The sequence below is a fragment of the Antechinus flavipes genome, chromosome 3, assembly GCF_016432865.1.
Source record: "Antechinus flavipes isolate AdamAnt ecotype Samford, QLD, Australia chromosome 3, AdamAnt_v2, whole genome shotgun sequence".
Classification (NCBI taxonomy): domain Eukaryota; kingdom Metazoa; phylum Chordata; class Mammalia; order Dasyuromorphia; family Dasyuridae; genus Antechinus; species Antechinus flavipes.
The window spans coordinates 182,636,809-182,651,931 of NC_067400.1; the positions used below are offsets into that span (position 1 = coordinate 182,636,809).

Sequence of the window (15,123 nt, forward strand, 5' to 3'; positions counted from 1 at the left end):
GAACTAGATCGCCTCTAAGATCCCTTCCATTCCTAAATTAATTATCTTGTGGTCTTTAATTTTCTCATAGCATATTTCCTTAATAATTTATATTCACTAGAAATATAGCACATGGTGCCAAATCTCCCCATATATTCATACAAAATTTGCCTTTAAATATAATTCTAAATGTACTCAGAACATACAATTTTCCATATTCAATCCAGAAAGCATTATATCCTTCCCACTTCCTCATTATTTTATTCCTCCAATCCCACAAGGGGATTTCATCCATTCCTTTTCATAATATCTTGCTTGGCAAGCACAGATTAAATTGGGTCAGTGAGGATACAATAGAAGCAAAGAAGCAATGGGCAGAAACTTCAGGAGCAGTCACTGAGCAGATGACCAAGCTTGAGGGAATTTCAGGGAAAACAGATTGATAGGCAAGGGAAGAAAGATAATTATGTAAAATGTAGGTTGTCTATCGCTCTGTCATGACTCTTTTATAAAAGTTAACATTTTCTTGGTAGGTACAGAAACAAGATAAAAGATGATATACACAGGTGAACTTCCAAATAGAAAGGCTGATATTAATACAAAGGAAGCTCATTCCTCATGCCTCCACCTAATGACTCAAGAGGGAGTATGGCACAATACATAACTACTAGCTTTGGAATCAAAAAGATCTGAATTCAACTCCTGCTTCAAACACGTATTAGCTGTGTAACCCCTCCAAGAATGTTAGATAACCTTTCTGTGTTTGTTTTCTCATTTCAGATTTTTGTCTGTGAGGTCCCTTCTAGTTCCAAAGCTATGGAATTATAATTATTATTAATAAATTATTATATTTTATTGAAATTAAATGATACAGTTGTCATTGAATTCTGGTATGCAATTCCTAGATGGAGAAATGGAATTTACTTACTGGAGTGGTATCATAAAGCCTGTAGAACTTAGAATTCCAGTCTCCACCATCTCAATAGCCTGTTTCATTTCCAACTTCTTATATAATGAAACAATGCTCGATTTGGGCTGGTTCTCTCGGATCAAAATTTTCCTTAAGTATTTATGATCAAACTTCTTAAACCTGAAAATGAAAAACAACTGTTCAGAAACTAGTAATATATATGGGAGGGAGCGGAGGAGAAGGAAGGGAAGAAAAAGAGAAAGAGAGAGAGAGAGAGAGAGAGAGAGAGAGAGAAAGAGAGAGAGAGAGAAAGAGAGAGAGAGAGAGAGAGAGAGAGAGAGAGAGAGAGAGAGAGAGAGAGAGAGAGAGAGAGGGAGAGAGAGAGAGAGAGAGAGAAGGTATCATCAGCATCACTTATCCCTACTTTTTAAAATACTAGGGAAAAAAGCCTGGAATCAGAGCTATCTTAGCCTTTTAATAAGTCACTCCCCATCCCCCCAAATGGTGCATTTTTAAATGAAGAAAAGAAAGAAGGAAATGATGGCCCACTGGCCTGCATATATTGGAAATCAACTAGACAAAGGGAAGGGATAAGCTGCAATCAGGGCAAAAAATGGGAGTGTGTTGGGAATAGGGGAGGCACAGCATAGCTCAGCTCCAATTGTAAGAAAAGAACTGAGGGTGGGTTGAAGCTTTTGAACAAATGTTCTATTCTAATAGTGCATAACAGCAGCAGCTGCACTTACAGTAATACAGGCCTATTCAGCCAGACACCAATAAGTTTAAATGGCTCAGTTGTTACAGTAGTTTTGCCCCATTATGTTGCAGATAATTTTGAATCCTGCCAATTAAGAAAAAAACAAAACAAAACAAAAATTCCAAAAAACATATGTCCTAACAGTATGAATGACAGAGAGACTGAATAGACTGCACACTGATTTGGTGCTGATTGTTTTACTGCACCCTATGCCCATTATAGACTGAATCTCACATCAAGCATGTGGTCCAGTTTACACTTTGTTTTGTTTTAAATAGTAGTTATCAATCCTTCTGATAATTTTCTATTCAAAGGGCAGCTTATATGCCTCCTTTCTTTTCCAGAGGAGGGCCCAACTTTATGCGATTATATGGTTACATAATTAAAATTAGAAGAAATCTCATACCATCTGCTATCTCCTATCACTACCATTTTCCATTTACTATTTTACTGAGACCAAGGGAGATTGAATGATTAGTCAAATTCATCATATAGATAGTCAGAAACAGGATTTTAACTTAGACCCTCGGATTCCAGAACCAGTTTTTTTTGAAGACTTCTAATACAGATACACCTATTACCTCCTGAGGCAGCTCATTCCAGCTCTGAATAGTTATAATCATTAAGAAGTTTTTCTTGATATCAAGCTTAAATTTTCCTTTTTGCAATTTCTATCCACTGCTACTAGGTCCATTATTTGGGACCAAATAGAACCAGATTAATCACCCTAAGTCAGTGATCTATCTCCAGATCATTACCCATCCAAAACTTATAGTTTACCATGCTTGTACCACCACTACATCATAGTTATTCATAGCTAAAGTTGTAGTCTCCCTTTTGGTATCCTAGGAGGAATTGACAAATTAACTCACTCTATCCACTTGAGCCTATGTTTTGCTACAGCCATCACTAAATAGATATTTTTTTAACTCCATATCTCTAAATTCTATCATTTTCTCTAGGAAATGGTGTTCTGAAACAAGTATATTTTAAAAACAAAATCTGAAAATGGGAAAATGTGGAGGAAAATAAATTTGAAATTATGTACTTAAGAAGTTATCTAATCCATCACAGCCAACACACACACACACACAAAAAAAAATCTCTTCTACTATCCCTGGCAGATAGATAACTTGCTTCTGGTGCCTTATATGACAATTGGTTTCTTTGTTGGGCCTTTTGATCAAAACATCCTTATTCCTTTTCCCTTACATCTTTTTTTTTTTTTTTTTTTTTGGGGGGGGGGGGGGGGAGTAGAGAGGGAAGGAAGGAGAAGTCCAGATCTGTTATTTTAGTCAGAGAACCTGAACAGCAAAATTCCTTCTATTGTGAAAATTAACAACTACTTTGTAACTTTTATTCTTAGAAGGTGACCAGGGACATTGAATTCCAATTCCAAATGCTTATCCAGCTAATGCTTTCTTTTGTTTTCTTCCAGTTATATTAAGTTAAAAGATATTAGAATTGGGAAGAAGAGGGTTTCCAACTCTTCACTATCAATTCACCTCACTTAACCCTAGGATCATTTGCAATTGACTAATAAGAAACAATTAATGGATTGAGCCATGTGAATTTCCTTGAGAGTACAAATGAACTAGAGAGTACTAGAATTGGAATATATGAGAAATTTTAAGAAATTTCTGCTTCTTACAATCTTGCAGACTTTATCAAAGACAGATTCTTTAAGTCAAATGTATGCCCTTTAACACCAGTCCTAATAAAGTAGTCAAACATTCCTGAAAGGAAGATGAAAGGCAGGACTTCGTCCACATCCTACTTGACTCACATGAGGTCATGTGTTCTAACAAGCTCTTAATCTCAAAAGAAAATGGAAGCAGCCAGGAAAAATTAAGTGAGTTGAAGTGTGTAGTAAGACCCTCTATATACCCTTTACATGATAAGTGCCCTAAATTGGCTACCAAAGATCATATTAAGAGCTAGTAATATTGAAGAGATTCTGCTGTCTTGGTTAAAGTCAGTGTAGAAGAAGAGAAAGAAAGAGAAAACAAGAGAGAGGAGGAAGAGGAATAAAACCCTCTATTTTCAGAGAAAAAGAAGGAAGTGAGGAAGTCATTTGCTTGAATTCACACATAGAAAAAGATATTAGGGTTGTTCTGCTTTAGCCTTCTTTCCTATATGGAAGAAGGAAGAAGGAAGAAGCTCATATGCTATATGAGCATAACCAATATTCTTCCCACTGTTTTCTGGTCTAGCCAGAGGCCTATAATACTTATCCTCTTGTCCCAGGGCTATCATCTAATTTTTTTTTCTTAGTTTGCTGCTCAGTACAGTACCCACTTTGGGCTAGTGCTGAGAAAATGCACCTTCCAATTTCAAATCAAAATTGATTAGACTATGTGATCAGTAATATAATCAATCAATTCACAAACATTTATTAGCATTGTGCTAATAACTAATACAAAGACAAAAAATCTATGCTTTTAAAAATTACATTTTAACAAGGGATACTGTACATGTATGTGTGTATACATACATACATACATATATATTCACACATGTATGTCTATATAAAACATATACAAGTTAAGAGAGAAAGCATGATGTAGTAATTAGAAAATTGATTAGAAAATTGGCTTCAAAAGCCCCAAAGACCTGGCTTTTTGCCAAGTACTAAACATTTAAATTATGCTGATGGATATATATTGTATATGAGAAGAAAAACCAGTTTGATGAACAAATTGTGCTTTGGAAACATTGTACAATAGGAGAAAAAATCTCTAGTCTTTTAACATAAGGATAACAAATATAAAGAGTTTTTGAAGAAGGTGTAAAACACTAGGTTCAAAATCCATCAAAATTCACTCTGTTGATTAATAGCCAAGTGGCTTTGGTAAAATCACTTCATATCTCTATATCTTAGTTTTTTGTTTTTTGTTTTTTTACTGATAACATGATAGTGTTTAAGGAAATTACTTTCAAGGTCTTTTCCAGCTCTAGATCTATCAACTAGAAATAAAGATATAGATTGAAGTATGGGTTTTGATATGTCTTCCTCTTAATGTGACTCATTCAATAACATCTGATTCTGTTCTATTTCAATAGGAATGAGTCCCAAAAGTATAGAGGCAAGCCCTCTCACCCCAAAAGAAAAAAAAAAGAAAAAAACAGCTTTAAATCCTGTGTCTGATACATATTAGTTGTGTGACCTGAGTCTAAGCATTTTTTTTCTAAGACATTAAGTTGCAAAGAAGGTACGAACCTGCATTGGTGAAGGGAGTTTCCTTACTCGGGAGTCCCTTTTCTAATGAAATCACAAGTTCAATCCCTCTCTATACCAATTTGAATACTAGGTAACTTTGGAAAAGATGGTACTAGCAAGCTCAAAGAATCAGGAAAAAGTTTCATTTACAAAAGGCAATAGGGATTCCTGGAGTTAGAGGGATAAAGGAAGAGTATTCCAGACATGAGAGACAGAGTGCAAAGGTCTGAAAAGGGGAGAGAGAGTACCATGTGTGAATTATAAAAAGAAGGGAAACGTGGCTGAACTACAGACTAGAAAAGAATACACCACTAGGTCTAGATTAGTGTGTGAATAATGAATCCAGTTTAAAAAAATGGTTGTTTTATTCAAAATCTTGCTGCATTTTTCCATTGGGATATCACCATTGCTACATTTTATATAATTTGAATAGTGTGACCTGGAAAGCTAGGAATAGAACGGTTTGTGAAGAGCTTTAAATGTCAAAGAGAAGAGTTTTACATTTGATCCCAAACAATAGAGAGCCAACTGGAATTTATTGAGTTGGGGAGGGGGTCATATATCAGTCTTGCATTTTAGAAAAATCATTTTGGCAGTTGTTCATGGGAGAATCTGGAAAGACTAGGAAGTTGAAATAAGGAGATCAAATAGAAAACTACTACATAGTTCCAGTAAGAGCTTATGTGGATCTGAATAGAGATGGTCCCTCTGGGAGTAGAGAGAAGAGAGTATGTGCCAGAGTTGTTATGTGGTGATAAAACCTACAAGATTTGGCCAATGATTATTCAATGTGGGATGAATGAGGAGGTCATACCAAGCACGACATGAAAGTTTCAAACTTGAGTGACTAGAAGGATAGCGATCTCTTCGACAATAATAAAAACATTCAGGAGAAGGATGTGTTCCCTAGGAAAATTACCAATTAATTACTATATCAGTGCCATTCAGTTTCCTAAAGGTGTCTGATTTCCTTGTTAGTTCATGTCCTGGGAAATTACATATATTGAAATGCTTAGGAGTATTATACATTTACTTTGGACAAATTGTGCTTGAGATGTCTCTGGAGTATGCAGAGTATCTGATTGATGATCCAGGACTGAAATTCAAAGAGGGTTGTACATATAAAATCACGATATCACCTGCATAGAGAATACTATGTGATCTTTGGTGGAGGAGATTGCAGAGTATATGGAGAAAAAAGGTAATTTGGAAACTCTACCTTTGAACTAATAATTTAATTTTCCAATTTCTTTAACCTGTAAAGAGTCCTCTTGACTTAGCTCTGTTATTCTAATGAGAGCTTGCACTGGCATCTCAATAATAAACTAGAGAGTTAGGAGGTATAGTACATCTTTATGTTTCAAGGCATTGAAACAGATGGTTGTGCAGATTTCTAAAGGTTATCATCAACCTATGATTGTTATCCAGTGGTCTTAGTTCTGCCCATTGGAATAGAAGGTTATTGTTTTGCCTATTTTAATATATGCAATGCTTAAAACAATGCTTAGAATATGGTTAAGTTCTCAATGTTTTTTGATTGGATTGTTGGCTGACTGGAGCAACAGTGTCTCTTTCACCCATCAACTTTTCAAACATTTGAAACATCATGTATCTCTACAATCTTCTCCTAGTGAAGAATTCATGGTCTCTTTTACTATTTCCCCATATAATTTTCAGACTTTCTGATTACTTCCCCTGATAGGCTTTATTTTTATGTCTATACTTCTCTTCTATCTCTTCATTAGATTCTTTGCTTTCCCAGGTATCATCTACACACAAAATGTCCAGTTTCCTTACTTGTCTCTCACTTGATAGTGGCTCCACTGTCCACACACATCTTCAATTCCAGCCTTCAAATGGTCCATCAGCTACCAAAATTGAACATAAAGACACAATAGACTATGAGATGTTAATTTTGAAATTGCAGAAATACAGAATACAGAATATAATACAGAAATACAGAAATAAAGGTCATACGTGAGGAAAATTAAGCAGCTGGAAGAGTGGGCCTTTAATATTCTGGAACTCTCATCATACCCACCTATCTTTCTAAGTACTTTATCTCCATAATACCCCACATTGTCTTTTCACTTAGTTTCATGGATTCAAAGACTATACATTAATTTTTTTGATGATCAGCATTTCTAACAACAATAAATAAAAGTTATCTGTAAAATGTTTTGAATAATAAGCCAGCTGAAATCTCATGAAAATAGCTAAGAAATATCCAGTAAGTGAAACCGAAGTTATGTAGATTCTAATAGAACAAAAATTTCCATGGTTAGATTTAACTTGTTTCTTTTTTAGTAAGCAGAGTCAGCTATGTGATTTAGTAATTAGAGGACAAAGAGTCAGGAAAAGTTGACTTCAAATCTTGCCCCTGTTACTTACTAGCTGTTACTTACTAGACTTTGCACAAGTCTTTTAAATTCCCTGTCTTAGTTTTCTCATCTAAAAAATGGGGATGATAATAACTCATACCTTAAGAGGATTTTCATAAAGACCAAATGAAAAAATATATAGGAAGTGTTCTGCAAATCTTAATATGTTATATAAATATTAACTATTATAACTACCACAATAGAATAAATACTACTGTAGGCAATGTTAAAATTTTGTCCATAACTACTTTCATTCTATCATTAGGCCTATAATATATTATTTGTGTTTATCTAAAACTGTTTAGGGAAAATAAAATGGGACGTTTGAACCTGTAATTTCATTGTGATAGTAAGGAAAGAAATATTCACTAGTAATTAAAAATAAATGACTTTTCTGAAATTTAGAGTATTAAAATATGTTTGGGTCACTAAAGAGGTAAATGAATTGCTCAGAATCACCTGGACAACAAAGCAGAGCCAGATATTTAAAACCCAGATGGTCTTAAAGTTAGCTTTCTATCCAATAGGATCTCTTGGGAATTTAGCAATAGTACATTAGTCCAAAGGAAATACCTCCAAATAGATTTAGGGCTGGAAATGTCAAGATGTTAGTGTTTGACTTTTCACTAAATAAAATTATGGAATGAACTTAGATCTAAATACGATGTCAATTCACTGACTGAATTAATTTTTTTCAGGAAAAAAGACAAAAAATTTAATATCCCAGTTTTGTTTTGTTTTTTGATGTATTCATAACCTTTGGTTTCTTGTAAAATAAAAAATGTGTCTCAATTGTACCCTTCCTCCATCACTACCAGTTTCTAAATATTTGGATTGAGATATTTTTAATTTTTGCTTCGCTGATGACTATATAAAGATGCACGTACATATATATGTACACACATATATGTACAATACATACATGTGTACACAACACACACACATATATACACACACATGTATAAGGCATCTATACATACACATATATTTAGCTCTAAAAACCCATATATTTCCCCATCAAAATATTTCCAGTCTTTCACAAAAGTCTTATTCCCTTGTTTCATTGTATCTTGGGTTCTCAAAGGTCATGCTAATGGAGCATAAACTATGGCTGGTTTTACCAAGCTTAAAAGGCTTTAAATATAAGCCTGTTGATGGAGTGTGTTGTTGTCTGAGGATTAACCCTGGTTAATGGCCAGAGCAGTCTAAGCACATATAAGTACAGCAATGTTCTGTTCATAGCAATTATGAACACTAAGATGAGGCAGCAATCTACTTTGATGGAGAATATGCCCACATCATTGAAACCACTGACTTTTCAAAGTTAAAAAGTTCTTAATGCTAGAGAAAAACCTCCCAAAAAAGGGCTTTGGTTAAGCTGGTTTTTACTTTTGAGCAGGCCAGTATGACTTTCAAACCACTACCATCATTTCTTCTCAGATTCCAGTGGAAACTGTACAGAATCTGGTGTGCAAAAGTCAGGGGAAAAGCAATTCCTTCAGGTCACTGGCTCTATTTTCAGACCCACCTCCACAATCTAGGAGCAAAAAACCTTTTGAAGAAGGGACCTACCATTCCTTATTCCATATATAGCCTAAGAGCAAGAAAGCAACAGCTATAGGGATATGACCTGGCAAATGCCAATTCAGGTGATATAATCCCTACCTCCTCAACAGCTATAGCTACTGAAGACTTTTAAAAAGAAATCATCACTTTGATAAAATCAAATGGTTCATCATTAGAAACTGATATGGTCTTATTAATGGAAATTACATTCAACAATATATATATTATTGTGTTTTGTTACTTCCTAAGGAATACTGGTCACTACCATCTGACTTGCAACCAAATCCAGTGTGTATTGTCTCTCTCTCTTGGAAAGCAGGGACTGTCTTACTTCTTGATTTGTGTCCCAGGCACTTAGTACTTTGCAGAGAAGTGCTTAAATTCCTGTGACAGGAAAACACTGGACAATAACTGTCTAACATCGCTCCATTAAAAATTTGAAAAAAGCAGTTACTCTGAGTAAGAGATCACAAGGTAAATGACTAAATGACCTGACAGAAAGTCCAACTTTCTTAGTCATTCTGGCCCAATATTCTAATGACAATGCAATTATTCTACTTGAGAAGTGTATATGATTTCTACTGAATCATTTCTCTAATTCTCTTTCTTAGTTAAATAGACAGCTTACACGGGTATGAAGTTCTTCATTGATGGATTCTTTTTTGTTCGTCTTTTTCACATCTAGGTATCTCACCAAAGGACCAATAGTGATTCCCTGCATCAGAAGGAACAGAATTTTTTTTTTCACTTTATTTATTATTCCCATTTAAAATTCAAAAGATGAAAATTAAAATGAGATCATACAATTTAGAGTGGAAAGAGACATTAGAAATGATCTTGTCTAGTCTCCTTTTACAGACAAAGAAACTGAAGCACAAAGAAATGAAGCAAATTTTTCAAGGTCACATTACCAGTAAGTGTCAGGATTGGAATCTGAGCCCAAGTCATACATAGTGATTTCACTAACCTCTCCATTGTCCTAAATGAAAAAACTCCAGGGAAACTCAAATCAACTAAATAAGCCAGTCAAATAAAAGTCAGCAATAATAAACAAAAGCCTCTTTTTTTTTATCAACTAGCTGCTATTCCCCAAGAGTCTTCCAACTCCCTTCTTCCCCAACTCTTTCAGTATGAATCAACACCAGTTCTCAGATCCAAGCTTCCTGTTCAGGTTCCCCAACACTTGATCTGATCCACATTAAGAACCCTATAAAAACCCTAACAGACTTTACAGTTTTGAGATGTCCCATATCATCTGAAGGGTCCTCAATTCTACTTGGATTCTATTGGATCTGATCTGTATGCACCACCATTCTTCCTATTTATTCATCATGCTGCTAGTGTGTCCAACCCCCCACCTCCAAGAAAGCTGGTTTTTTTTTTTATTGTAAGTTTCATGTTTCCTTGCACTAAACTACTGTTATTCCAAATCTTGCTAAGCTTTTATAGAGACAGGATATCTCCTAAAATTAATAGTATTTCTATTATACAAAATCTATGGATTTACTTAATACCCTAGTTTTCTTGGCCTAGATTTTCAACATTCATTACCATATTATAAAAATAAGAAGGTCAGAGAAGGACTGAAGAGTTCATTTAAGTCCAATAACTCCTTTTATAGGTGAAAAAACTTTTCTTGGAGAAGGAAAGTCCTGGGGTCTGAAGACCATTTAGTAGAAAAACCAGAACTAGAATTTGTTATTCTAGTGTCCCTATCAAGCTAATTATCTGATTGTTGTTATTAATTATAAAACTTTATTATAATTAACAAGTCTTTTGTTATTATAAAATACCATGATTAATCATTCTTTTGTCATAGTTATATTATTTTACACATTATTAAAAGTAGTAGTAACAATAAAACAATCAACTGCATTCAGTGGTGATTCTACCATTAATTACCTTTAATAATAGTATTAATTTTATAAAGAATCCTAAGTAACTTTGAATTAACTTCGTAAAGATTAATTCTAATTGAAATAAAAACTAGCAAGGTACTAGCAACAGTCCTTTATAGTATTAACTGGGATCTTAAGGTTAGAGAGGTCAGGTGGAAATCACTCAGATCCCTTAGTTAATACTTTTTCCCTTCTCAAGTTATCTTAGATTTCTATATTCTGCATAGCTCTTCATAGTTGCCGAGAAGATGCTGACCTACATTGGTAGAGGGAGCTTCCTCACCTAGGAATTCTCATCCCAGTGAAATCACAGTCCCATGGTTGTGTTCATATTGTGTGTTCCTCTCAAAAGAGTGTAGGCTCCTTAAGGCGAGTCTTCATAGTCACAATGCCTTAGATATAGTATAAACTTGATAAGTTTGTTGAATTTGAAGTTGCATACCATGGGACTTGCTTAATATACATTTTAAAGCTTGCACTACAGTTGAAAGTAGACTTAAACCAAAACTTTTCATAAGAATTTGAAACCTCTGTTCTAATCTAGCTTTCCCTTAAATTATTAAAGCCAAATGTTGAAAATCAAGTAGTGCCTTTTAAAACATATACCACACATATTGAAGGGAGAGGAGGAGGAATGTTAGAAATGTGAAAAAGGTTTTTTTTTTTTTTAAAATTCAAAAGAAACTCACCAACCTGAATGAATACAGTAAAATAAATAATAACAAGAGTGGCTGTCACAAACATTTTCTTCCTAGGAAACAGAGATAAGGGCAGCAAAAATGCAAGTGAAAAACTCCCAGCTCCTCTAAGCCCACTGTAGAAGATAATACATTGGTCCTTGATGGTGAAGGGAAAAGTCCGAAACTGGTTACTGATGTAGAAGAGAGCAAATACACCTACCAAGGGAAAAGAAAATGTTAGAGAATCCAATCTAATCCAATCCAAAAAACATTTATTAAGCACCTACAATGTGTCAGGCATTGTGCCAAATATTGAGGATACAATTAGTAAAAAGAAAGACAATCCCTGCCCTCAAGGAACTTACAGTCTAAAAGGGGAGACAATATTTTGTCAGAGGCAGAGGAGGCAGAGAAAAGATTCATAGCAACGTAGAATCAAGGTCCAATGAATGTGACTCTTAACAGTGGGACTTTTTTACACAGACTAATAAAATTCAGTGTTTAAAGGAGTAGGCTCCATTTAATCAAACAGTTAAGTTCAAAGGGTTTTTTTTTGTTTTTGATTTTGTTTTTGTTTTAGCCTACAACAGGTAAAGAAAACCAGTGTTACTAAAATGTTTGGTTTGCATTCATTTGTTTTGGCATATTTACAACTGAACTAACCATGATTCAGTATGATCCTGCCTTTTGGAAGGGCCAAAACATTCTACACCAGACTGCTGAAATGAAATATAATCATTCATTTTACAAGAACTTTTTAAGTATCTTCTAGAAGCAAGACATTGTTACAGGCTCAGCATTCAGACTTCCTCTAAAAAGCAATATGGTCTAGTACACAGAGGATGATTATTGAAATCAGTCCTTGAAGAAGTCTTGTCTGACACATACTAAATGGGTAACCATATCACTTAACCTCTCTGGGCCTCAGACAACTGCTTAAGATTATGAGATTCAGTTGAGCTTCCAAGAAAAATAAGTTGTACTTTTCTTTCATCTTCCCTCCTTCCACCCCAGTGACCCCAAATAAATGTACATTAAAAAGTCTAAGTTTCCATAATGGCAGTAAGATGTAGGGCAATTTTTGAAAAGGTCTTCTTAATGTAATATAAGGTATACTACATAAATAAGATGTACTATTTCTACATAAGGATATATTTATGGGAATTTTATTAGATCTTATGATCACAGATTTACAATAGGAAGGCATCTCAAAGGTCAACTAGTCCAACTCTTTAATTGCATAGATGAGGAAACTAAAGCCAATGAGGTCAAGTGATTGTCTAAAGTCGTATAGGTAATCTGCATCAAAGATAGTATTTGAAGGTTGATTTTCTAACTAGAGAGCCAAGGCTCTTTTTCCTTTAGTACCCAATCAGGAAAGTTTTTAGTTTCATGTTGTTTTTGTTTGTTTGTTTTTAAAAATCATGTAAAGTCAATCGATAATATCAAAAATTTTGTTACTGCAGAAAAAACTATACATACTTTTAAACCCACAATTTTTTTTTATAACTTTTTATTGACAGATGCGTGGGTAATTTTTTTTACAACATCATCCCTTACACTCACTTTTATTCCAACTTTTCCCCTCCTTCCCTTCACCCCTCCCCAGATGGCAAGCAGTCCCATACATGTTAAATATGTCACAGTATATCCTACATACAATATATGTGTGCAGAACCTGAGGGTCGTTATTTGTGCTTTACATCACTAGAGGTAAAGAGACAAATAGCCAGCCCTATCCCTGATAGTGGAAGCCAGGAATGTGAAGATCTTTATCAATGGCCTCCCAATGATGGGAATCATTTTATAATCTCCTTTCTTGAACCTTAGGGTCTTTTGGCTAAGCAATTTGCAAACAAGTTTGAAGCTGGCCACACAGTACAGGACAAGATTGTAGTTTAAAAAAAAAAAAAAATCAGGAATAATCTGTTAAGGATCACTTGTGATTGTCCTCTTCCTTTCCTATATGGATACTTGGCAAGTCAGAACTGTTCACTATAGCCTAAGTAGAATAGTAGCTTGCCTCCAGGTCTAGACTAAAAATCTTTTTGCTATTAGAAGCCAGGAAAGGTAATGGCTGTCTGTAACCAAGCAACTTCATCCTTGAACCCTCCAACATCCAAACAACCCTCCACAAATTAACAATGATCACTGCTGTATTACAGGATTATAAATTTAAAGCTAGAAGGGACTTTGGAGTGCCATTAAGTTTAATTACATAGCTTTACAGATGTGGAAATTGGTGCTCAGAGAAGGTGTTACTAGAGCAGCATCCCACAGCTGGTAAATATCTAAGGCAGAATTTGAACTAGTCTTCCTGAAACTAATCCAATGCCCTATCAATTATGTTTTGCTTCCACTCCAAAGCCTTGGGTGGATATGTAGAACATGCTTCAATAGATGATAAATTTTTGATCCTATTGAAAGTCTCCTGTTTTGCTAGTTCACAATTTTAGTCTAAAGCAGATCATCAAAATCCTCAAAGTAGGCCAGTAGAAGGCCACTTTCATTAATATGTGATGGAAAATTCCTAGGTTCATGATTTACCATGAGAGATTGTAGATAGAAGTCTCAAAGTCTATTCTAGAGGAGCATAAGGCTCTGACACATAACAGCCATAAGTAAAGGTTTTCTTTCTTTCCAACTCTCCCCTTTTCCTCTTTTCTGTTTCTCTGTCTCTTATTGCATATATGTATAAAATGAATATCTCTCTCTCTTTCTCTCTCTCTCTCTCTCTCACACACACACACACACACACACACACACACTCATAAGGAAGTGACCAGGCTAACAATTTTTGTATCACTAGGCACTGGAAGCCTCAAGGCTAACTTCCTTATTAGATTACTAAGCACTGGAATTTAGGGTCTCCAAACTAGAAGAGCTGGTTTAAAAGTTAGCAGGAGGAAAGTGGCATTTGCTTTTGGAAAAAAATCACTGAAGGCAGTGAAGAAAATATAAAGATAGAGATGACTGAAGTAGGAGCGAGGAGTCTTTCTGAATCCTGAAGACAGCCCTTTAAACCTGGGAGTACTTCCAAGGATCTGAGGCAGCTGTTTATACATTTCTGCAGCTACAGTCTTTGGGTCTGGGGGCTTTCAGATCCTGATGAGGTCCTTTTCATCCTCTTTTCTTTCTTACATGGGGCTCTGGGATAAAACTACTTCACATCTTCTCAGATTCTTATTGGGACTCTTCTCCTAAAGATATTCTTAAAGAGTGTATTTAATTGTTCTGCAAAGATTGTATCTTTTTTCAACTTTGGTCCTTTAGTTGAAAAAACCTTGAGTTTCAAGTATAAAGAATTTCAAAACACATTTTGCCCAATCTAAGGGGAGAAAAATGCATCAGGATGTACAAAGAATACTGAACTCTGAGTCAGAAGACATGGATTCTAGGTCTAGATTTGAACGTAATTAGTTTTGTGACCTTGATCAAGGCTTTTGTTTCTGAGTCTGATTTTTACAACCGTAAAAATCAGGATAATGACACATTGAACTGAATGATTTTAAATGTTCCTTCTTGTTCAGAAATTCCATATATATCCTACTTGGGAAAATATAACCCCCTTCCTTTTCCTTTCCATACGCATAAATATGAATGAAGCACTGGGTGCCTAAGCAAATAGACAGCCACCAGCATCAAGCCATCACCACGTAGCCTGCCATATCCTTATGGTTTCCAGCAGTACCAACCATACCCACCCCACTCCCACAGCACAGCACCAAACTC

The 15,123-nt window shown here is 35.0% G+C and overlaps 1 protein-coding gene across 1 annotated transcript in view; it reads right to left on the minus strand.

Annotated features, from left to right (window-relative positions):
- The window catches only part of SLC9A4 (solute carrier family 9 member A4), an 89,839-nt gene that overhangs the window by 18,172 nt on the left and 56,544 nt on the right, over positions 1 to 15,123 (minus strand). Inside the window, exons 5-8 of the mRNA XM_051984327.1 lie at positions 11,405 to 11,607; positions 9,442 to 9,528; positions 6,664 to 6,734; positions 908 to 1,069 (exon numbers count right to left, since the gene is read on the minus strand). Of these exons, the coding sequence (XP_051840287.1) occupies positions 908 to 1,069; positions 6,664 to 6,734; positions 9,442 to 9,528; positions 11,405 to 11,607 (523 nt within the window). The remainder of the gene's footprint in view (positions 1 to 907; positions 1,070 to 6,663; positions 6,735 to 9,441; positions 9,529 to 11,404; positions 11,608 to 15,123) is intronic.